Source organism: Elephas maximus, chromosome 25, assembly GCF_024166365.1.
Source record: "Elephas maximus indicus isolate mEleMax1 chromosome 25, mEleMax1 primary haplotype, whole genome shotgun sequence".
NCBI classification, from domain to species: domain Eukaryota; kingdom Metazoa; phylum Chordata; class Mammalia; order Proboscidea; family Elephantidae; genus Elephas; species Elephas maximus.
The window spans coordinates 56,512,785-56,538,669 of NC_064843.1; the positions used below are offsets into that span (position 1 = coordinate 56,512,785).

Below are 25,885 nucleotides of genomic sequence, written 5' to 3' on the forward strand. Positions count from 1 at the left end.
TTATATTTAAGTGCCAGCTGCCCTCCGCCCCATCACTCTTGATTATATGTAACCAATCCACTTAAAATGATACCTGCCACATGGCATGCTTACTCTTCATTATTTTTTCCTTGTTTATGGTCAGTTTTTCCCCATAAGATTTTAAAGTATATAAGAGAAGATATTTGTTCTTGTCCACTATTGTTACTGGAAGTTAGAAAACTATGTCTACACAAAATGGCATTAACTGATGAAAGAATCAATATAAAATGGACCCAATCATGGCACGGACAATATATGTATGCACGTATGTGTATATACATATGTTATACATATATTATTTGTGCCATGATTGTATCTATTTTATATTGAAACCCTGGTTATATAGTGGTTAAGAGGTATGGCTGCTAACCAAATGTCAGCAGCTCGAATCCACCACATTCTCCTTGGAAACCCTATGGGGCAGTTCTATTCCATCCTGTAGGGTCACTATGAGTTGGAATAGACTTGACGGCAACGGGTTTGGTTTTTGGTTATGTATATACTATACAAATACGTATATTATGTAAAATTTACATTTATCTCTAACCTTTATAAAAGTTTGTCTACTGCTTCAAGTAAATTGCTTTTTCCATCATTATTGTGAAAATTCACTTATGTTAATACAATACACAAAATTTGTAAATTATTAAAGTACTGATGTAGTAGCTGAAATGTTAACAAGCTGCGAAGTTCACTTCAAAAATAAGCCACTCTGTACATTTAGTATGTACACAATACTTCCACTTTTTATTATCAATATTAATTTTGGACATGAAGGATAAACTACAGAAACAAGCTTAACAACTTGACTTTGATGCAGTTACTTCTGGAGCTGAGGCCTCTTGGGAACACTGTACTATAATTCATACCTGAAGCTTCTTCAATTTTTAATAGAATATTATTATGATAACGTAATTTCAGAATTTCAAAACAACTCAAGACTCTTCTACACATCAAGGAACCATTTTGTTTCCAAAAGGTATTTCTTCTTATAGCATGTATCAATAAGAAAGGGTGGAAATCATGGGAATGGTAAGGAAACATCAGTTTATTTAATGTGAACTAAATTAGGGACGGGTTTCTTTCTCACTAAATTATTTTTTAGGCTGTCATAGGGAATAATAAAAATAGTACTGATAAGCAGCTCAGTGGAAACAAGCTAATTAGACAGTAAATGTGGATTGATTAGCTGTCAGTTCAACCCCAAATTCTCAGGAGCTGTGCCTATGGAAGACTTCCTTTAGCTGAAGTGAAATCTTAACAATAATAATCAAAAGATTCACTTGGAAGACACAAATTCATTCTAGGTCTACTTTCTGCTTTGTTTTGTTTGTTTAAAAATATTTTAAAAACTAGTCTTTGTCCAAAATGAGAAAAACCTACTACTGCATCAATACACTCTGGATACCTGAATTGATGCATGAATGCCTCCTTGCCGTTATGTAATTCCATATTTACTATCCGCTCCCCGCCCTCGTCTGACGGCAAAATATCTCTTCTGAGCCAGCTTCTCATTAAATCGACGTCTGACATTAACGCGGCATTTTTTAAGAGAGAAAAGGGTGTATCTATACTGCAATATTTATTATGATTTCACTTTGACAGTTCTCGCTCCATAGCTGAGAAGTTGCATTTTGATTAAAATATTTAAAATTCATCATAAAATTTATGAAAATGATATGGAGTTCATTTATCGCTACATCACTTTCAAAATCTTGTGTTCGGAAAATGTTTAAATTGTGTAGAATAGAACTGGAACAAAGGACAAAAACTTTAAAAGCTATCTTTGATAGATGAGTAATTGAAATAAAACTTAGTGATACAATATTTAAAGAGAAGAAAAGAGGTTGAGAGATGGCATTGATAATGCAATCAGATCTTTTACTTTATAAAACAAACATTCTTAAGGGGAAATAATTATTCCATAACTTACCTCTGCATACTTTAGCTTCAACGTTTTATGCATTTCTCGAAAACGACTGTAACGCCTAAATACGGTCCATGTCTCATCTAGGACAGTAATCTATTAACCAGAAAAAATAAAAATAAATCAGCATTAGTTATTCGGAAAAAGTGATTACATTTTTTTAAATTAATTAAAAAAATTAAATTTAAACAGGTGATTAGCATGTAATATTTTGCCAGAGTTGAAAACATTAATGTAGCTGTACAAGTGAGACTTGTAAATAATAGTTGCTCTTTAAATAAAGATGTATATTTGACTTGTAAATCTAGTTATAACCAGCATGTGTCTACAAAAAGTGAGGGAAAGATAGTTACATCTTAATCAGCTATAAAAGTGCCCTTTAATCCTCCAAATCCATGATAGAAAGGTAATTCCCAGAATGACCTTCTATTACAACAATGTGTCCATACAAAATGTAGGGTACCAGATGCCACCACAGTGGGCAACAGTGGGGAAAAAAAAGAGAGAGAAAGAAGCAGCAGAGGAAAAGGAGGATGGGGAGGAGAAAAGAGGGGGAAGAAAGAAAAAAAAAAAGGTAGAATAAGGGGAAGGAGGACAAAGAGGAGGAGACAAAAAATTTACTACATCTCAATGATTCTTAGTACAAACAGACAACCATATATTCTGCTTTTCAGAGGGAGAATTACTAATCCAGCCTTTACCTGGCAGGGGAGCTTCCCATTTCTATTGAATGGGTTGAATGGGGTGGAAACATTGGCAGAAATCAGCTCACATATTAAGATCATAGTGACAAGGAGAGGTTAGTAGGCCATACCGGCCTTTACAACCACACCAAAATCAGAGGCTATTCCTTCCCTGTCAAACGCAGTCCCAGCTGCCATCTGTAGGCAAATAAGTCTCAAATTCTTAGCTCTACATCCCACCTTCTTTTGAGCTCCAGACCCACGTACCGAACTTGGAGACATCTCTCTTTACGTGTTGCACAGGAATCTCAAATTCAACTTTCTAAAACTGAACCCGACATACTTGTTCCAGGCTCAACTCTAGTTCCTCTTTAGTGGTCTCCATCACAATGCATTTTACTACTATCCACGATGCTGTACCAGCCAGGGACTCTGAAGTCATTCCTGATCACTCCCTGTGATACTCCCCCCTTTCAGACAAGAGCTGAGTCTTACTCGTTTTATCTCCTAAACAATTCTTGACTCTTTTTTCTTTGTTTTTCTCCATTACTGCCATCTTACTCTAAGCCACCACCAGGCTGTATTTATACTTCTGCTGGGGCCTCTCTTGAGCCTCCTTTTTTTTAATTTGAAAAATCTGATTTTATCTTCGGAATGAAAAAGAAGTGTGTTCATGTTAAATTTACAATGTTTAGCTTTCCACTGATGTCTCAAAATACTTTCCAGATACTGTTAACAGTGCCCAGAACTGTGTAAAAATTAACATCCAATATACCACATTTTGCCAGAAATCTTGGTGGTATAGTGGTTAAGAGCTTGGCTACTAACCACAAAGCTGGCAGTTCAAATCCACCAGGCGCTCCTTGAAAACCCTATAGGCCAGTTCTGCTCTGTCCTTTAGGGTTCCTGTAAGTCGGAATTGACTCGATGGCAACGGGGCTTACACCACATTTTAAAGAAAAAAGTTTAAAAGTCGGATCTATATCTAAGAAACCCTTCTCAAAGGCCAAGGCATTGACAATGCTAATTAAAAATAAAATAATTTTAACAATTATTGGAAATTTAAGTGACAATGGTTTTTAAGAGTTAAAAATCAGATCTCTTTTAACAGAAAAATTTAAAATATCTCTGGGATACAACACCTGACAACAGCTCTAATTAAACATAATGCTCCTCTCCTCCCCCAAATTACTAAATGTATTATTTCAGCTCAGAAAGGAAAATTATAAAGTGAAAAAATTTTTAAATCGTACTATATATATATATTACTACTCCATTTTAACCATCATTGTCCACGTCTACATTTGTCCCCCTCCAATCCATTCTCTACACAGTTGACAAGGGGTCTCTTTAAAACTCAAATCTGATCATGCCATCTCCCTTAACACCCTCCCAGGTGCTTCCTGCTGCTCCTACCAAATCTTTAATGTGGTCCCCACAGCCTGCACACCCCAGCACGCACTGCCTGCAGCAGCCTCATCCTTAAGTCTCTCTCCCATTAGGTGTCCTCACTCCTGCTGTACTCCCAGAATGCCCATACTCCTTCCTACCCCAGGGCCTTTGCACGGGCCATGTCCCTGTGTGGGAAATCCTCTACTATGTGAAATGCCCTTCTCAAGAACAGTAAGTTAGCCTGATGCTCTATGCCTGTGGCGCATTTTTAAAGCTGGTCCACAAGTCACACAAGCTTGAGAAACACAGCTCCTAACAGTTAAGGAGGGGTCCATTCTCTCTGGTTCTCTCCTCTGAAGACCCCAGCTGAAGCACTGCAAGCCAGTCAGCACACTCCACAGGGATGTGAGGGCTTCCTTAGGGCTGCAGCACAGCAATGCGCAGCCTTGGCTAGACACAAACCAGGGATCAAAGAGAGAACTGCAACAGGAGTGGTCCTCCTGCCTTCCCCCATGAGTCAGGATCTCGGAATCGGCTCGATGGCAATGGGGTTTACACCACATTTTAAAGAAAAAAGTTTGTTTTCTGCTTGCCAGGAAAGCCCAGAAGGTTAATGGAACCACATCTGTGTTTGCTATAACAGTGACCTGGGAATATTAAGATGCGTGGTCTCACAGGTAAGGCACTTTGGATTCCACGGGAAGTTATTCCTCAGAGAGGTCAATCACCACAAGCAGCCCAGGTCTCCTTCATCCCTCCAATGCCCTCTGGCTCTCCTTCCTTCTCCTGAAATCCTATACCTCTGGAAATCACGGTCAGTCACTAGCAAAATATCCTACATTCTTAACCTCTTCTGGGAACACTCCCTTCTTGTTGATTCTAAATGAAACCTGGCTCTTCCCCTGCAGCCTTTTCAAGTAGTGACTGTTTTCTTCCCCACACCCCTCCCACCGCTGCACTGGGAAGTGGGGTAAATAATTCTTGTTCTTCAATCCAACCTCCAAACCATTGCTTCTCCATTCTTTTAAAATCCCTCCTCTGGAAAGCTCATACCTTCAGACTGCACCGCTCTATCTACCTTCTTGCAAACATCTATTCCCTGTCATCACTTCCCTAATTCCTGGGAGCTTCTGGGTTCTGCTGCTCCATCACTACAGATCTCGTCATGGGATTTGGTAATTTCATTATCCGCACAGATGATCCTTCCCTACAACATCCTGATTTCTTAGTTCCTTGATCTCCATTCCCGTTCCTTCCTCACTCAACTTGAAAACCATCGTCAATCATTACAACCCTCCTATGCATACAACCCCAAATCTCTTTGTCCTACTGTTGAAATTCCTTGGATTAAGCTAAACCCCAACCCTGATTAAGTAGCACTGTCTGCTTACTCCACGACTGCACCTGCCAGCAGAATGTGGCTGAAGAAAAACACACTACCAAACAGGTTGACTAGTCTTATTTTAAAGTCAAATCACCATCTTCAAGTCAGTAAGTCAGTCTTTGAGATTATCCACTAGTCATACCACATTTCCCAATTACTTTCACTCTTCTCTTAATTATTTATTCTTTTTCCTCAAACCTTCCTTATCTCTTTCCCTCTGGCTGATAATCTTACTTCCTATTTCACTAAGAACATAAAAGCAATCAAAAACACATTTCCAAGTACCCTTGACCAGGTCTACTCATCCTCCACCATTTATGCTATACTTCAGCTTTTCTTCTGTGACCAGGCATGAGCTATCTGTGCTCCAAATTAAGACCAACTGCCCCCTCCTTTTACCCACTGGGTCCCATTCCTTCTTGCCTTCTGAAGGACACTACAATTAACTAATAAACTGCAATTCTCTTCTCTCTCTTGCACTAATACCCCTCCCTTACTAGATCATTCCCATCAGCATCCAAACAAGGTATTTTTCTCATCTTAAACCCCATCTTGACCTCTCTTTCCCTTCCAGCTAACACCTCATTTCCATCCTTTGAATTTATTCCTGATGCCATCAATTTTTTTCTTCCCCGTATTTCTTGAATCTACACCAGTCCACCAAAACTACTCTTAGCTACTCTTACTGAGGTCATCAAAGACCTCTATACTGGCAAACCCACTGTTTAATTCTTGGTCTTGGTCTTACTTGATTTATTGGCAGGATCTGACAAAGTTGATCACTTGCTCTTGCTTGTAACACCTTTGTCACTTCCAGGTTGCTACACTCTCCCCTTAATTTTCTTTGATGGTATTTCACCTCATCTTCCTCAACTCTAAACATCAAATTACCCCAGGGCTCGGCATTTGAACATGCTTTATTTTCTACCCACACTCACTCCTTTGATGATCTCATCCAGTCTCATAAAAAAAAAAATTTTTTTTTTTTAAATTTATATGCTGATGACTCCTTGGGTGCTCAACTCTCTCCCCTGAACCCAGATTCTTATATCCTACTGCCTACCGGATATGTCTGCCTACTTGGATGTCCAATATGCATCCCAAACTTAGCATGGTTAAACTTACCAACAGTAATCTCACCCAAACCTGTTTCCCCGAATTCAGCCCCATCTCGGTAAATAACAATGCCCTTCTTCTACTTGTTCAACTCTAAAACCTTGGCATCATCCTTCATATTTCTCTTTCTCTCACACCTCACATCGAGTAAGTCAGCAAATCCCTTCTGCCCAATCTCCAAAATATAATGAGAATCTGACTGACTACTCATCATCACCACTGTTAATATCTCGGTCCGAACTACCACCATCTCGTGTCTGGATTATTTTTAACAGCCTCCTAGTTGGTCTCCTTGCTTCTATCTCCCTCCCACCCTCTGCCCCCGCCATCCTTCATTCTTTTCTCAAGACAGCCACTTTTTAACAGGTGATCTTGTTAAAAATTAAGTCAGATCAGGCTATTTCTTTGTTCAAATAGGACATCTTCCAAAGGTGTCCCATTTCACTCAGAATAAAATCTCAAGTTCTTTCACTGGCCTACAAGGATATCTCTGATCTACCCCCTCTCTGTCCTCATTTCCAAATCTCCCCCTTCATCACCCCGCTGTAGTCAATTTGGCTTCCTTGATTAACCAGATTACATCAAACATGCTACAAAGCAAGCAAGTATGGCTTCAAGGACCTTGCATGTGCTATTCCACTCTTTTTTATTGCCTCTTTCTATAACACTCTTTTCCCATATTTTCATGTGACCAGCTCCTTTACTTCCTACAGATCTTAATTCAAAAGTCATTTTCTCAGTGAGGCCTCCCCTGATTAAAAGATTATCCTATCTAAAATTGCATCTCCCCATTTTCTCATTTCAATTCTATGATTTCTCTTCCTTTATTTTTCTACTTAGCATTTCTTATTATCTAAATTGGTAGACATTTACTTATATTTCTTTTTTTGTTTGTTTGTTTGGTCTCTTTTCTCCACTAGAATGTAAGCTCCAAGAGGGCAGGGTTGTTCCCCCCACTCCAAGGTACTGGTCACTATACCTTAGAAGAGTACTAGACATAAAACAGGCATTCTAAATGAACAGACTGAAGATGAACCCCCAAGATAGACCTGTCTTAAACATACTTTCACAGTGACAATATGCCAGCCACACCTTTTTCATTTGTCTGGGTTCAGAAGGGCCTCAAGATGGCCTCCAGCAAATTCCATATAAAGTAACGTGGACACCTAGTTTGTGCGTGCGGTGCGATTGATTACTTTTGTGTGGCCTTTCTAGCCATGGTCTTTTAACTTCTACTCGGGTGACCAGAAAGAACTGTGCAATAGGGTAACTGTAGCCCACCAAAAGGACTGGTCAGTTTTGCCTTAAAAGAGAGCCAATTCCTGAGCAGAGAGGAGGATCCTACCACCACCAAAGAAGAACAGCCAGGAGCAGAGAACACAGACTTTGGGCCTGAGATCTCTGTGCTGATAAGATCCTGGAAGCAGGAGACTGAGAGAGAGCAAGCTGTAACCCTGAAGATGGTGAGAAGCGATGCCAGGAGAGATCCAACAGCAGGAGACGGCATGGTGGACTTCCTGGCCCGTGGAAAGAGGAAGCTGAATGCCTCTGGACCGAGGCCAAGGGCCAGGGAGAGGTGTGCCTTCAAGGATGGTTGGGAAGAGGCTGTCCCGATGGAAGAACTGTATCCTGAGTGTTACTGAGCCTGAACTGTAACTGTTACTTCCCTAATAGTCTGTGAGTTCTGCGTGGCCATTGCAATGAATTATAGAACCCAGCAGAGAAGTAGAGAGTGCTGTGGGAGGGACGGATGGTGTCAGAATTGGTAAAGATGGTGGAGAGAGGAGGCTTGTCTGGCCTCTACCTCATGGGAGTCAGACTTACACTGTTGATCTTGGCTCTCCTTCCACCTTGTGGGGTTGGAGGTCAGACACTGCCCCCATGCCGTTTTTCACAGTGGGACTTCGTCCTGCATTGCTTCCTCTTCCATTTTTGAAATCTTTGATTAGTGAGGTGGCTATTTCAAACCCATCTCACAATTTTGGGTTTCATTCCTCTTTCTCATGTTGTCCCGAGATTAGTGCCTTTATAAAGGGATACTACTTTCTCAAAAAATCTGAATATATCAAATATTGGAAAAGGCATGATGAACCTTAGACGTACTGGCAGAGGATATCAAGGGCATCTGGACACAAGATGGCAAGACAGCACAGAGATAGAACTGCTACCGGAGAGAACCCCAGGAAACATCTGAAAGAACACCCTTCTGTTTTCTTGATATCAGTCTACAGTACTTATAAAGCGATGCTCGATATTACCATATGTGTGTGGAGCTGGGAGAAGACAGAGAAAGACGGCACACTTATGGAGAGGGATAAACCTATCAAAAGTTTTGTATATGACTTCCTTTGAACTGGGTTTAGTTGAGGTCAGTAAAGATATCAGAATGATCTTTATTTTTACTGTGTGTAGTGGGTTAAATAGTGTTCCCCCAAAACTCATGTCCACCCAGAACCTCAGAATGTGACCTTATTTGGAAACAGGGTCTCTGCAGATGCAATTAGGGTAAGGATCGAGACAAGATCATACCAGATTAGAGTAGGCCCTAAATCCAATGAAAGCACTCTTATAAGAGACAGAAAAGAATGCACCAAGACACAGGGAAGAAGGTGATGTAAAGATGGAGGCAGAGACTGGAGTGATATCTCCACAAGCCAAGGAATGCCAAGGATTATTGGCAACCACCAGAAGCTAAGAGAGAGGCATGCAACAGGTTCTCCCTCAGAGCCTCCAGAAGGAATTCACCCTGCCGACATCTTGATTTCAGACTTCTGGCCTCTTAAGTTGTGAGAGAATGCATTTCTGTTGTTTTAAATCACCCAGTTTGTGGTATCTGACATGGCAGTCCTAGGAAACCAATACACTGTACTACCCTGGTGACTTGAGAGGCCTGCCATTAATGAAGAGTGAGGGCACTCTTAAGAACCAATAACACTGGACATACAGTAAATTCTCAAAAATGCTGAACAATGCAGATCATTATAGACACATCCTGGGTAATGACTTATTTTGCTGCCTGAAATCTCACTGGATACTTTAATAAACTTCCACATAGATCTTAGTGACTTTGGCCCTTAGTACTTCAGTCTAAACCAGAGGTTCTCAAAGTGTGATCCCCAACTGGCAGCGTCGGATTCACCCTGGAACTTGTTACAAATGTCAATTCTCAGGCCCCACACCAGATCTACGGAATCAGAAACTTTGGGGGGGAAGCCCAGCAAGCTGTGCTTTAACTAACTTTCCAGGGGATTCCGATGCAGGTTAAAGTTTGAACATCCCTGCTATAAACTACTGCTAGTGTGGCTGCTCTGAAATCAGATATAGTCATGCGTTCCCACTGCCTCCCACCCCCCGGCAAAGGTCGAAGTCCTTAGCCTGACTTTTCCAAACTGACTGACCCCATTCTGTATTTCTTATCCCAGCTCCCAACGAATTAAAAATCTTACATTCCACACAACTTGTCAACACATAAATATGGCATATTCATGGGCAGTCACAGGTCTGCTGACCAGCCTCCTTCCTACATACCACTTAGTGCAGTTGGTGAGCTTCTGCATCAGCCTCGAAGGCACTGTTCAAGCCTGACTCCTCCCTCGACAGCATCCTCATGCCTCTCTAGAAGGATCACCCATTCCCTCCTCCATGATTCCTTAGTATTTAGTCCACACTTCAATCAGAGCACACATCACAGGATATTCATTATACTAAGTCATTTATATTAATTCATTTATATAATAATTTTATAAGTGTCTCTCCACACTACATTTTGAGCTTTCTAAGGCAATAAGCCATCTGACTTTGGTAGTAACTGAGGGGGAGTCAGAGGGGCTCCCATTGTAGAGACAAACATTTACTGAGCTCCCACTATGTGCCAGGTACTGTATTAGGTGCTGTTGCTTTTCTGAGAGATGCACTTAAAATTATCTGCTGATATGGACTTGGCCCATTGTAGTCAAAATAGAGAACAAGGCCCGCTAGAGTCTTGGCTCCAATAATTTTGTTCTGGTAGTTTCTCTGACGTTCACTGAATCAAAAATTATTTGACTTAGTCACAACAATATGATTTTTTTTTTCAACAAAGCATTGAGAATATGTTGTATTCGTAATATATCTGTAATATAAGTTTATAGTCAGACAGAGAGAGATTTCCAAATTCTTCACCCTTGAGATTTTGACATGAGTTTAGGTTAAATACAGGGATTCCAAAGGTTCAAGGTTTCTATTTTATACATAAAACATTTAAATCTTCCCTCGTCTCTCTCTCAAATGTAAACAGGATGCGGACAACGATACTGAAGAATGGAGATCATCAGGGAGGGTCTTAGAAAAGTGGCGAGACAACGACATGTGTGATCCTGCCATAGGAAAACGGATAAGGGCCTGCAGAGCTGAGCTAGGGGAACGGTCCAGAAGTTTGGAAAAAACACATAGAAAATGTTAAAATAGTAAATATTAAAATCTTATTTTGACCCAAATTAAAATTGGGTATAGAAAGGGGTGTTAACGCAGAGAGGAGTGACAGAAGATCAGTACAACAAATAAATCTGACCAAAATACTCAATTATTTTCTTCTGTGGTAAGAATGCAGGGCTTCATTACCGTATATCTTTGAGGAACAAATTCATTACTTCTCTCTCACTGAAAGATTTTGCTGATACACATAAATCTGCCTTTCCTGGGTCATAAATGATCAAGTGCAACTTAAACACTATAAACATGTCCATAAGACGGATTACATTTACTCATAACAATTCTCAATTCAGTGCTTTCTACAATTTATGTTATATGCTACATATTTTACTGGTTTAAGGATTGTTGGTTTTTAGATCTGTCATCAGTACATATTCACTTGTGTATATCTATCCGTGTAAGGGGGAGAATCAACAATTATTCATCCAAAGAAATATACTTTAACTGGCCCCATTTTAAAGAGTTATTTCTACAGTTCTTTTCAACATGTATTTTTTTTCTCATTTTTTTAAAAATAATTTTTATTGTGCTTTAAGTGAAAGTTTATAAATCAAGTCAGTCTGTCACATATAAGCTTATATACACCTTACTCCATACTCCCACTTACTCTGCCCCTAATGAGTCAGCCCGCTCCCTCCTTCCGGTCTCTCCTTTTGTGACGATTTTGCCAGTTTCTAACCCTCTCTAACCTCCTATCTCCCCTCCAGACAGGAGATACCATCACAGTCTCAAGTGTCTACCTGATACAAGTAGCTCACTCTTCATCAGTATCTCTCTCCAACTCATTGTCCAGTCCCCTCCATGTCTGATGAGTTGTCTTCAGGAATGGTTCCTGTCCTGGGCCAACAGAAAGTTTGGGGACCATGACCGCACGGATTCCTCTAGTCTCAGTCAGACCATTAAGTATGGTCTTTTTATGAGAATTTGGGGTCGGCATCCCACTGATCTCCTGCTCCCTCAGGGGGTCTCTGTTGTGCTCCCTGTCAGGGCAGTCATCGGTTGTGGCCAGGCACCATCTAGTTCTTGTGGTCTCAGGATGATGTAAGTCTCTGGTTCATGTGGCCCTTTCTGTCTCTTGGGCTCATAGTTATCGTGTGACCTTGGTGTTCTTCATTCTCCTTTGATCCAGGTGGGTTGAGACCAATTGATGCATCTTAGATGGCTGCTTGTTAGCATTTAAGAACCCAGATGCCACATTTCAAAGTGGGATGCAGAATGTTTTCATAATAGAATTATTTTGCCAATTGACTTAGAAGTCCCCTTCAGCCATAGTCCCCAAACCCCCGCCCTTGCTCCGCTGACCTTTGAAGCATTCAGTTTATCCCGGAAACTTCTTTGCTTTTGGTCCAGTCCAGTTGAGCCGAACTTCCCTGTATTCAGTATTGCCCTTCCCTTCACCTAAAGTAGTTCTGATCTGCTAACTCATCAGTAAATAACCCTCTCCCACCCTCCCTTCCTCCCTCCTTGTAACCACAAAAGTATGTGTTCTTCTCAGTTTATACTATTTCTCAAGATCTTATAATAGTGGTCATATACAATATTTGTCCTTTTGCCTCTGACTAATTTCACTCAGCATAATGCCTTCCAGGTTCCTCCATGTTATGAAATGTTTCACAGATTTGTCACTGTTCTTTATCGATGCGTAGTATTCCATCGTGGGAATATACCATAATTTATTTAACCATTCATCCATCGATGGACACCTTGGTTGCTTCCAGCTTTTTGCTATTGTAAACAGAGCTGCAATAAACATGGGTGTGCATATATTTGTTCGTGTACAGGGTCTTATTTCTCTAGGGTATATTCCGAAGAGTGGGATTTCTGGGTTGTATGGTAGTTCTATTTCTAACTGTTTAAGAAAACACCAGATAGATTTCCAAAGTGGTTGTACCATTTGACATTCCCACCAGCAATGTATAAGAGTTCCAATCTCTCTGCACCCTCTCCAACATTTATTATTTTGTGTTTTTTGGATTAATGCCAGCCTTGTTGGAGTGAGATGGAATGTCATCGTAGTTTTAATTTGCATTTCTCTAATGGCTAATGATCGAGAGCATTTTCTCATGTATCTGTTAGCTGCCTGAATATCTTCTTTAGTGAAGTGCATGTTCATATCCTTTGCCCACTTTTTGATTGGCTTGTGTGTCTTTTTGTGGTTGAGTTTTAACAGAATCATATAGATTTTAGAGATCAGGCGCTGGTCGGAGATGTCATAGCTGAAAATTCTTTCCCAATCTATAGGTGGTCTTTTTTTTTTTTTTTTTTTTTTTTTTTTTTTATAATAACTTTTATTAAGCTTCAAGTGAACGTTTACAAATCCAATCAGTCTGTCACATATAAGTTTACATACATCTCACTCCCTACTCCCACTTACTCTCCCCGTCTTGAGTCAGCCCTTTCAGTCTCTCCTTTCTTGACAATTTTGCCGGCTTCCCTCTCTCTCTATCCTCCCATCCCCCCTCCAGACAAGAGTTGCCAACACAATCTCAAGTGTACACCTGATATAATTAGCTCACTCTTCATCAGCGTCTCTCTCCCACCCGCTGACCAGTCCCTTTCATGTCTGATGAGTTGTCTTCAGGGATGGTTCCTGTCCTGTGTCAACAGAAGGTCTGGAGAGCATGACCGCCGGGATTCCTCCAGTCTCAGTCAGACCATTAAGTTTGGTCTTCTTATGAGAATTTGGGGTCTGCATCCCACTGCTCTCCTGCTCCCTCAGGGGTCCTCTGCTGAGCTCCCTGTCAGGGCAGTCATCGATTGTGGCCGGGCACCAACTAGTTCTTCTGGTCTCAGGATGATGTAGGTCTCTGGTTCATGTGGCCCTTTCTGTCTCTTGGGCTCTTAGTTGTCATGTGGGCTTGGTGTTCTTCATTTTCCTTTGCTCCAGGTGGGTTGAGACCAATTGCTGCATCTTAGATGGCTGCTTGTTAGCATTTAAGACCCCAGACGCCACATTTCAAAGTGGGATGCAGAATGATTTCATAATAGAATTATTTTGCCAATTGACTTAGAAGTCCCCGCAAACCATGTTCCCCAGACCCCCGCGCTTGCTCCGCTGCGCTTTGAAGCATTCATTTTATCCCGGAAACTTCTTTGCTTTTGGTCCAGTCCAATTGAGCTGACCTTCCATGTATTGAGTGTTGTCTTTCCCTTCACCTAAAGCAGTTCTTATCTACTGATTAATCAATAAAAAAACCCTCTCCCACCCTCCCTCCCTCCCCCCCTCGTAACCACAAAAGTATGTGTTCTTCTCAGGTTTACTATTTCTCAAGATCTTATAATAGTGGTCTTATACAATATTTGTCCTTTTGCCTCTGACTCATTTCGCTCAGCATAATGCCTTCCAGGTTCCTCCATGTTATGAAATGTTTCAGAGATTCGTCACTGTTCTTTATCGATGCGTAGTATTCCATTGTGTGAATATACCACAATTTATTTACCCATTCATCCGTTGATGGACACCTTGGTTGCTTCCAGCTTTTTGCTATTGTAAACAGAGCTGCAATAAACATGGGTGTGCATATATCTGTTTGTATGAAGGCTCTTGTATCTCTAGGGTATATTCCGAGGAGTGGGATTTCTGGGTTGTATGGTAGTTCTATTTCTAACTGTTTAAGATAACGCCAGATAGATTTCCAAAGTGGTTGTACCATTTTACATTCCCACCAGCAGTGTATGAGAGTTCCATTCTCTCCGCAGCCTCTCCAACATTTATTATTTTGTGTTTTTTGGATTAATGCCAGCCTTGTTGGTGTGAGATGGAATCTCATCGTAGTTTTAATTTGCATTTCTCTAATGGCTAATGATCGAGAGCATTTTCTCATGTATCTGTTGGCTGCCTGAATATCTTCTTTAGAGAAATGTGTGTTCATATCCTTTGCCCACTTCTTGATTGGGTTGTTTGTCTTTTTGTGGTTGAGTTTTGACAGAATCATGTAGATTTTAGAGATCAGGCGCTGGTCGGAGATGTCATAGCTGAAAATTCTTTCCCAATCTGTAGGTGGTCTTTTTACTCTTTTGGTGAAGTCTTTAGATGAGCATAGGTGTTTGATTTTTAGGAGCTCCCAGTTATCGGGTTTCTCTTCATCATTTTTGGTAATGTTTTGTATTCTGTTTATACCTTGTATTAGGGCTCCTAGGGTTGTCCCAATTTTTTCTTCCATGATCTTTATCGTTTTAGTCTTTATGTTTAGGTCTTTGATCCACTTGGAGTTAGTTTTTGTGCATGGTGTGAGGTATGGGTCCTGTTTCATTTTTTTGCAAATGGATATCCAGTTATGCCAGCACCATTTGTTAAAAAGGCTGTCTTTTCCCCAGTTAATTGACACTGGTCCTTTGTCAAATATCAGCTGCTCATACGTGGATGGATCTATGTCTGGGTTCTCAATTCTGTTCCATTGGTCTATGTGTCTGTTGTTGTACCAATACCAGGCTGTTTTGACTACTGTGGCTGTATAATAGGTTCTGAAGTCAGGTAAGGTGAGGCCTCCCACTTTCTTCTTCTTTTTCAGTAGTGCTTTGCTTATCCGGGGCTTCTTTCCCTTCCATATGAAATTGGTGATTTGTTTCTCTATCCCCTTAAAATATGACATTGGAATTTGGATCGGAAGTGCGTTAAATGTATAGATGGCTTTTGGTAGAATAGACATTTTTACTATGTTAAGTCTTCCTATCCATGAGCAAGGTATGTTTTTCCACTTAAGTATGTCCTTTTGAATTTCTTGTAGTAGAGCTTTGTAGTTTTCTTTGTATAGGTCTTTTACATCCTTGGTAAGATTTATTCCTAAGTATCTTATCTTCTTGGGGGCTACCGTGAATGGTATTGATTTGGTTATTTCCTCTTCGGTGTTCTTTTTGTTGATGTAGAGGAATCCAAGTGATTTTTGTATGTTTATTTTATAACCTGAGACTCTGCCAAACTCTTCTATTAGTTTCAGTAGTTTTCTGGAGGATTCCTTAGGGTTTTCTGTGTATATAATCATGTCATCTGCAAATAGTGATAACTTTACTTCTTCCTTGCCAATCCGGATACCTTTTATTTCTTTGTCTAGCCTGATTGCCCTGGCTAAGACTTCCAACACGATGTTGAATAAGAGCGGTGATAAAGGGCATCCTTGTCTGGTTCCCGTTCTCAAGGGAAATGCTTTCAGGTTCTCTCCATTTAGAGTGATATTGGCTGTTGGCTTTGCATAGATGCCCTTTATTATGTTGAGGAATTTTCCTTCAATTCCTATTTTGGTAAGAGTTTTTATCATAAATGGGTGTTGGACTTTGTCAAATGCCTTTTCTGCATCAATTGATAAGATCATGTGGTTTTTGTCTTTTGTTTTATTTATGTGATGGATTACATTAATGGTTTTTCTGATATTAAACCAGCCTTGCATACCTGGTATAAATCCCACTTGATCAGGGTGAATTATTTTTTTGATGTGTTGTTGGATTCTATTGGCTAGAATTTTGTTGAGGATTTTTGCATCAATGTTCATGAGGGATATAGGTCTATAATTTTCTTTTTTTGTAATGTCTTTACCTGGTTTTGGTATCAGGGAGATGGTGGCTTCATAGAATGAGTTGGGTAGTATTCCGTCATTTTCTATGCTTTGGAATACCTTTAGTAGTAGTGGTGTTAACTCTTCTCTGAAAATTTGGTAGAACTCTGCAGTGAAGCCGTCCGGGCCAGGACTTTTTTTTGTTGGGAGTTTTTTGATTACCGTTTCAATCTCTTTTTTTGTTATGGGTCTATTTAGTTGTTCTACTTCTGAATGTGTTAGTTTAGGTAGGTAGTGTTTTTCAAGGAATTCATCCATTTCTTCTAGGTTTTCAAATTTGTTAGAGTACAATTTTTCATAATAATCTGAAATGATTCTTTTAATTTCATTTGGTTCTGTTGTGATGTGGTCCTTCTCATTTCTTATTCGGGTTATTTGTTTCCTTTCCTGTATTTCTTTAGTCAGTCTAGCCAATGGTTTATCAATTTTGTTAATTTTTTCAAAGAACCAGCTTTTGGCTTTGTTAATTCTTTCAATTGTTTTTCTGTTCTCTAATTCATTTAGTTCAGCTCTAATTTTTATTATTTGTTTTCTTCTGGTGCCTGATGGATTCTTTTGTTGCTCACTTTCTATTTGTTCAAGTTGTAGGGACAGTTCTCTGATTTTGGCTCTTTCTTCTTTTTGTATGTGTGCATTTATTGATATAAATTGACCTCTGAGCACTGCTTTTGCTGTGTCCCAGAGGTTTTGATAGGAAGTATTTTCATTCTCGTTGCTTTCTATGAATTTCCTTATTCCCTCCTTGATGTCTTCTATAACCCAGTCTTTTTTCAGGAGGGTATTATTCATTTTCCAAGTATTTGATTTCTTTTCCCTCGTTCTTCTGTTATTGATCTCTAGTTTTATTGCCTTGTGGTCTGAGAAGATGCTTTGTAATATTTCGATGTTTTGGACTCTGCAAAGGTTTGTTTTATGACCTAATATGTGGTCTATTCTAGAGAATGTTCCATGTGCGCTAGAAAAAAAAGTATATTTTGCAGCAGTTGGGTGGAGAGTTCTGTATAAGTCAATGAGGTCAAGTTGGTTGATTGTTGTAATTAGATCTTCCGTGTCTCTGTTGAGCTTCTTACTGGATGTCCTGTCCTTCTCCGAAAGGGGTGTGTTGAAGTCTCCTACTATAATTGTGGAGGTATCTATCTCGCTTTTCAGTTCTGTTAAAATTTGATTTATATATCTTGCAGCCCTGTCATTGGGTGCGTAAATATTTAATATGGTTATGTCTTCCTGATCAATTGTCCCTTTTATCATTATATAGTGTCCTTCTTTATCCTTTGTGGTGGATTTAAGTCTAAAGTCTATTTTGTCAGAAATTAATATTGCTACTCCTCTTCTTTTTTGCTTATTGTTTGCTTGATATACTTTTTTCCATCCTTTGAGTTTTAGTTTGTTTGTGTCTCTAAGTCTAAGGTGTGTCTCTTGTAGGCAGCATATAGATGGATCGTGTTTCTTTATCCAGTCTGTGACTCTCTGTCTCTTTATTGGTGCATTTAGTCCATTTACATTCAGGGTAATTATAGATAAATAAGTTTTTAGTGCTGTCATTTTGATGCCTTTTTATGTGTGTTGTTGACAATTTCATTTTTCCACATACTTTTTTGTGCTGAGGCGTTTTTCTTAGTAAATTGTGAGATCCTCACTTTCATAGTGTTTGACTTTATGTTAGTTGAGTCGTTACGTTTTTCTTGGTTTTTGTCTTGAGTTATAGAGTTGTTATACCTTTTTGTGGTTACCTCATTATATACCCCTATTTTTCTAAGTAAAAACCTAACTTGTATTGTTCTATATCGCCTTGTATCACTCTCCATATGGCAGTTCAATGCCTCCTGTATTTAGTCCCTCTTTTTGATTATTGTGATCTTTTACCTATTGACTTCCATGATTCCCTGTTATGTGTATTTTTTTTTTTTTTTAATTAATCTTAATTTGTTTGTTTTTGTGATTTCCCTATTTGAGTTGATATCAGGACGTTCTGTTTTGTGACCTTGTGTTGTGCTGATATCTGATATTATTGGTTCTCTGACCAAACAATATCCTTTAGTATTTCTTGTAGCTTTGGTTTGGTTTTTGCAAATTCTCTAAACTTGTGTTTGTCTGTAAATATCTTAATTTCGCCTTCATATTTCAGAGAGAGTTTTGCTGGATATATGATCCTTGGTTGGCAGTTTTTCTCCTTCAGTGTTCTGTATATGTCGTCCCATTCCCTTCTTGCCTGCATGGTTTCTGCTGAGTAGTCAGAACATATTCTTATTGATTCTCCCTTGAAGGAAACCTTTCTTTTCTCCCTGGCTGCTTTTAAAATTTTCTGTTTATCTTTGGTTTTGGTGAGTTTGATGATAATATGTCTTGGTGTTTTTCTTTTTGGATCCATCTTAAATGGGGTTCGATGAGCATCTTGGATAGATATCCTTTCGTCTTTCATGATGTCAGGGAAGTTTTCTGTCAGAAGTTCTTCAACTATTTTCTCTGTGTTTTCTGTCCCCCCTCCCTGTTCTGGGACTCCAATCACCCGCAGGTTATCCTTCTTGATAGAGTCCCACATAATTCTTAGGGTTTCTTCATTTTTTTTAATTCTTTTATCTGATTTTTTTTCAGCTATGTTGGTGTTGATTCCCTGGTCCTCCAGATGTCCCAGTCTGCATTCTAATTGCTCGAGTCTGCTCCTCTGACTTCCTAGTGTGTTGTCTAATTCTGTTATTTTATTGTTAATCTTTTGGATTTCTACATGTTGTCTCTCTATGGATTCTTGCAACTTATTAATTTTTCCAGTATGTTCTTGAATAATCTTTTTGAGTTCTTCAACAGTTTTATCAGTGTGTTCCTTGGCTTTTTCTGCAGTTATCCTAATTTCATTTGTGATATCATTAAGCATTCTGTAAATTAGTTTTTTATATTCTGTATCTGATAATTCCAAAATTGTATCTTCATTTGGGAAAGATTTTGATTCTTTTGTTTGGGGAGTTGGAGAAGCTGTCACGGTCTGCTTCTTTAAGTGGTTTGATATGGATTGTTGTCTCCGAGCCATCACTGGGGAACTAGTTTTTCCAGAAAATCCGCTAAAAAAAAACTGCAGTCAGATCCCTATCAGAGTTCTCCCTCTGGCTCAGGCTATTCAGATGTTAATGAAGCCGCCTGGGGAGGGTGGGGGAGGGAACAGAGAGATAGGAGAGTAGCACCTCAGAATATAGCCAGAGTTGCTTGTCTTGTTTGGAATGACTATTATATCTGAGATTCCCGCGGGCGCATCGCCTATGTGTGCTGTCTGTGTGGAGATTGCCCCCGGGGGGTCTGGCCCGCTGGAGTCACGGTCAGATCCTCCGCTTCCAGCCCCACGCCCAGCGTCAAGGCTCCCCTACTGGGACGGTGCACTCTCGACTCCAAAATCAGTCGCTGCCTCCCGGGGACTTCTCGTCCCTCCAGCCGCGTGGCCGTGCCGCCCCCGTGAACCAGGTGGGCCCCCTCCCGGGGTTAGTTCAGATGGGTGGAGTAGCTCCCCGTGCTTGTGCCGCGACCGAGTGTCCCGGCTGGAACGCTGTTCTCCCCGCTCCAATACCAGTCGCTGCCTCCCGGGGACTTCTCCTACTGGCTGCGTCCCACGCCGCCCGCGCGACCCGGATGGTCACCTTCCCGGGGTTAGTTCAGGGGGTGGAGCAACTCTCCGTGTTTATGGCGTACCTGCGTGCAGTCCAAATCCCTGTGGGACGGTTCCCCGGCTCGGATGCTGCTCTTTCTGCTCCAAGATCAGTCACTGCCTCCCGGGGACTTCTCCTAACGGCTGCGTCCCACGCCGCCTGTGGAACCGGCTAGTCCCCCTCCCGGGGTTAGTTCAGGGGGGTGGAGCAGGTCTCTGTGCTTGTGCCGTACCTGACTGGTATGCTGGCTCCAGGCTCTGGAAACAATCGCTGCTTCCCCGTATTAGTTCGTTCTCCGTCTCTAAATCTGTGTTTGTTGTTCAGGGTTCGTAGATTGTTATGTATGTGATCGATTCACTTGTTTTTCCGTGTCTTTGTTGTGAGAGGGATCCGAGGTAGCGTCTGCCTAGTCCGCCATCTTGGCTCCGCCTCTATAGGTGGTCTTTTTACTCTTTTGGTGAAGTCTTTAGATGAGCATAGGTGTTTGATTTTTAGGAGCTCCCAGTTATCGGGTTTCTCTTTGTCATTTTTGGTAATGTTTTGTATTCTGTTTATGCCCTGTATTAGGGCTCCTAGGGTTGTCCCTATTTTTTCTTCCATGATCTTTATCGTTTTAATCTTTATGTTTAGGTCTTTGATCCACTTGGAGTTAGTTTGTGCATGGTGTGACGTAAGGGTCCTGTTTCATTTTTTTGCAAATGGATATCCAGTTATGCCAGCACCATTTGTTAAAAAGACTGTCTTTTCCCCAATTAACTGACACTGGTCCTTTGTCAAATATCAGCTGCTCATACGTGGATGGATTTATATCTGGGTTCTCAATTCTGTTCCATTGGTCTATGTGCCTGTTGTTGTACCAGTACCAGGCTGTTTTGACTACTGTGGCTGTATAATAGGTTCTAAAATCAGGTAGAGTGAGGCCTCCCACTTTCTTCTTCTTTTTCAGTAATGCTTTACTTATCCGGGGCTTCTTTCCCTTCCATATGAAGTTGGTGATTTGTTTCTCCATCACATTAAAAAATGTCTTTGGAATTTGGATCGGAAGTGCATTGTACGTAGAGATGGCTTTTGGTAGAATAGACATTTTTACTATGTTAAGTCTTCCTATCCATGAGCAAGGTATATTTTTCCACTTATGCAGGTCCTTTTTAGTTTCCTGCACTAGTACTTTGTAGTTTTCTTTGCATAGGTCTTTTACATCTTTGGTAAGACTTATTTCTAAGTATTTTATCTTCTTGGGGGCTACTGTGAATGGTATTGATTTGGTGATTTCCTCTTCAATGTTGTTTTTGTTGATGTAGAGGAATCCAAGTGATTTTTGTGTGTTTATCTTATAACCTGAGACCCTGTCAAACTCTTCTATTAGTTTCAGTAGTTTTCTGGAGAATTCTTTAGGATTTTCTGTGTATAAGATTATGCCATCTGCAAATAGAGATAATTTTACTTCCTCCTTGCCAATCCAGATGCCCTTTATTTCTTTGTCTAGCCTAATTGCTCTGGCTAGGACCTCTATCTAGCACAATGTTGAATAAGAGCGGTGATAAAGGGCATCCTTGTCTGGTTCCCGATCTCAAGGGAAATGCTTTCAGGCTCTCTCCATTTAGGGTGATGTTGGCTGTTGGCTTTGTATAGAAAAAAAATTTTTTTTTTTTTGTATAGGTGCCCTTTATTATGTTGAGGAGTTTTCCTTCAATTCCTATTTTGCTGAGAGTTTTTATCATAAGTGGGTGTTGGACTTTGTCAAATGCCTTTTGTGCATCAATTGATAAGATCATGCGGTTTCTGTCTTTTGTTTTATTTATATGGTGGATTACATTAATGGTTTTTATAATATTGAACTAGCCCACTTGGTCGTGGTGGCTTATTTTTTTGATATGTTGTTGGATTCTATTGGCTAGAATTTTGTTGAGGATTTTTGCATCTATGTTCATGAGGGATATAGGTGTGTAATTTTCTTTTTTTGTGGTGTCTTTACCTGGTTTTGGTATCAGGGATATGGTGGCTTCATAGAATGAGTTAGGTAGTATTCTGTCATTTTCTATGCTTTGAAATACCGTTAGTAGTAGTGGTGTTAACTCTTCTCTGAAAGTTTGGTAGAACTCTGCAGTAAAGCTGTCCGGGCCAGGGCTTTTTTTTTGGGGGGGGAGTTTTTTGATTACCGGTTCAATCTCTTTTTTTTGTTATGGGTCTATTTAGTTGCTCTACTTTTGATTGTGTTAGTTTAGGTAGGTAGTGTTTTTCTAGGAATTCATCCATTTCTTCTAGGTTTTCAAATTTTTTTTTAGAGTACAATTTTTCATAATAATCTGATATGATTCTTTTAATTTCAGTTGGGTCTGTTGTGATATGGCCCATCTCATTTCTTATTTGGGTTATTTGTTTCCTTTCCTGTATTTGTTTAGTCACTCTAGCCAACGGTTTATCAATTTTGTTATTTTTTTCAAAGAACCAGCTTTTGACTTTGTTAATTCTTTCAATTGTTTTTCTGTTCTCTAATTCATTTAGTTCAGCTCTAATTTTTATTATTTGTTTTCTTTGGGTTCCTGATGGATTCTTTTGTTGCTCGCTTTCTATTTGTTCAAGTTGCAGGGACAGTTCTCTGATTTTGGCTCTTTCTTCTTTTTGTATATGTGCATTTATCAATATAAATTGACCTCTGAGCACTGCTTTTGCTGTGTCCCAGAGGTTTTGACAGGAAGTGTTTTCATTCTCGTTGCATTCTATGAGTTTCTTTATTCCCTCCTTAATGTCTTCTATAACCCAGTCTTTTTTCAGCAGGGTATTGTTCAGATTCAAAGTATTTGATTTCTTTTCCCTAATTTTTCTGTTATTGATTTCCACTTTTATGGCCCTGTGGTCTGAGAAGATGCTTTGTAATATTCTGATGTTTTGGATTCGGCAAAGGTTTGTTTTATGACCTAATATGTGGTCTATTCTAGAGAATGTTCCATGTGTGCTAGAAAAAAAAAGTATACTTTGCAGCTGTTGGGTGGAGTGTTCTGTGTAAGTCAATGAGGTCAAGTTGGTTGATTGTAGCAATTAGGTCTTCTGTGTCTCTGTTGAGCTTCTTACTGGATGTCCTGTCCTTCTCCGAAAGTGGTGTGTTGAAGTCTCCTACTATAATTGTGGAGGTGTCTATCTCACTTTTCAGTTCTGTTAAAGTTTGTTTTATGTATCTTGCAGCCCTGTCATTGGGTGCATAAATATTTAATATGGTTATATCTTCCTGGTCAATTGGCCCTTTAATCATTAGGTAGCGTCCTTCTTTATCCTTCGTGGTGGATTTAACTTTAAAGTCTATTTTGTCAGAAATTAATATTGCTACTCCTGCTCTTTTTTGCTTATTGTTTGCTTGATATGTTTTTTTTTACCATCCCTTGAGTTTTAGTTTGTTTGTGTCTCTAAGGTGTGTCTCTTGTAGGCAGCACATAGACAGATCGTGTTTCTTTATCCAGCCTGAGACTCTCTGTCTCTTTATTGGTGCATTTAGTCCATTTACATTCAGCGTAATTGTAGATCGGTACGTGTTTAGTGTTGTCATTTTGATGCCTTTTTGTGTGTGTTGTTGACAATTTCATTTTTCCACTTACTTTTTTGTGCTGAAGACATTTTTCTTTGTAAATTGTGTGTTCCTCATTTTCATAGTAGTTGAATTTATGTTTGCTGAGTCGTTATGTTTTTCTTGGTTTTTATTTTGAGTTATGGAGTTGTTATACCTCTTTGTGGTTACCTTAATATTTACCCCTATTTTTCTAAGTAAAAGCCTAACTTGTATTGTCCTATATCACCTTGTTTCCCTCTCCATATGGCAGTTCTATGCCTCCTGTATTTAGTCCCTCTTTTTGATTATTGTGATCTTTTACACATTGACTTCAATGATTCCTGTTTTGAGCGTTTTTTTCTTTTTAAAATTAATCTTAATTTGTTTTTGTGATTTCCCTATTTGAGTTGATATCAGGACGTTCTGTTCTGTGATCTTGTGTTGTGCTGGTATCTGATATTATTGGTTTTCTAACCAAACAATTTCCTTTAGTATTTCTTGTAGCTTTGGTTTGGTTTTTGCAAATTCTCTAAACTTGTGTTTGTCTGTAAATGTTTTAATTCCGCCTTCATATTTGAGAGTTTTGCTGAATATGTGATCCTTGGCTGGCAGTTTTTCAGTGCTCTATATATGTCATCCCATTGCCTTCTTGCCTGCATGGTTTCTGCTGAGTAGTCTGAACTTATTGATTCTCCTTTGTAGGAGACCTTTCTTTTATCCCTGGCTGCTTTTAAAGTTTTCTCTTTATCTTTGGTTTTGGCAAGTTTGATGATAATATGTCTTAATGATTTTCTTTTTGGATCAATCTTATATGGGGTTCGATGAGCATCTTGGATAGATATGCTTTCGTCTTTCATGATGTCAGGGAAGTTTTCTGCCAACAGATCTTCAACTATTCTCTCTGCATTTTCTGTTATCCCTCCTTGTTCTGGAACTCCACTCACACGCAAGTTATTCTTCTTGATAGAGTCCCACATGATTCTTAGGGTTTCTTCATTTTTTTAAATTCTTTTATCTGATTTTTTCCAGCTATATTGGTGTCAATTCCCTTGTCCTCCAGACCCCCCCACTCTGCATTCCAATTGCTCGAGTCTGCTCGTCTGACTTCCTATTGAGTTGTCTAATTCTGTAATTTTACTGTTAATCTTTTGGATTTCTGAATGCTGTCTCTCTATGGATTCTTGCAGCTTATTAATTTTTCCACTATGTTCATGAGTAATCTTTTTGATTTCTTTAACTGCTTTATCAGTGTGTTCCTTGGCTTTTTCTGTAGATTGCCTTATTTCATTTATGTCATCCCTGATGTCTTGAAGCATTCTGTAAATTAGTTCTTTATATTCTGCATCCGGAAATTCCAGGATTGTACCTTCATTTGGGAAAGATTTTGATTCTTTAGTTTGGGGGATTGTAGAAGCAATCATGGTCTGCTTCTTTATGTGGTTTGATATCGACTGCTGTCTCTGAGCCATCTCTAAGATATTGTAGTGATTTATTTTATATTTGCTCACTGAGACTTATCTTGTTTTGTTTTCTTTCAATATACATAAATGGCCTACTAGATTGCACTGTCTTGATTGTTGTAGCCCTTGAATCACTTATGTCCTATTACCAGCTGGTCTGGGCTGTTACCAGATATATAACCCTAAGAGTCCATTCACTATCCTTGAGTAGAATCTGATTTTGTATCATCAAGTGTGTGATGCAGACTGTCACCTATCCACCTGGAGAAGTAGTGGTGATAGTTGTGTGCACCAGATTCTAATAGCAGAAGGGGTTCACACTCCAGGGGGGGCAGGATGCTGACAGGCTTCCCCCAAGTGCCAGTGAGGTAGGTGTGCCTCTATTCCTAAAGCACTTTGGTGGGTGGGCTCTGCAGCTGTACCTTAGGCCCCCAATGCAAGTACCTCTACAGATTGGTAGGTGTCACCCTCCTTAGACCCCTAAGGCAGGAGGCTACGTGGTCTGGGGGGAGCTTCAGCCCTCAGTTCCCTTTTGTGGGTCACTGAGGGCTCTGTTGAATACGCAGAGATATCAGACCTGGGAAACTAGTCTTTCCAGTAATCCACTAAAACAATTACAGTCAGATACCTATCAGAATTGCCTTTGCATTATAATAGCCACCTTGTTCCCTGTAGGGATGAAAGCCCAAGACTGTGGATCACATATGCTTGGC

General features: G+C 39.8%; 1 protein-coding gene across 2 annotated transcripts in view; it reads right to left on the reverse strand.

The window, feature by feature from the left end:
- The window catches only part of KIF16B (kinesin family member 16B), a 397,632-nt gene that overhangs the window by 107,240 nt on the left and 264,507 nt on the right, over positions 1 to 25,885 (reverse strand). For both annotated transcript variants that reach the window (XM_049870024.1, XM_049870023.1), the window contains exon 24: positions 1,955 to 2,044. In XM_049870024.1, the coding sequence (XP_049725981.1) occupies positions 1,955 to 2,044 (90 nt within the window). The remainder of the gene's footprint in view (positions 1 to 1,954; positions 2,045 to 25,885) is intronic.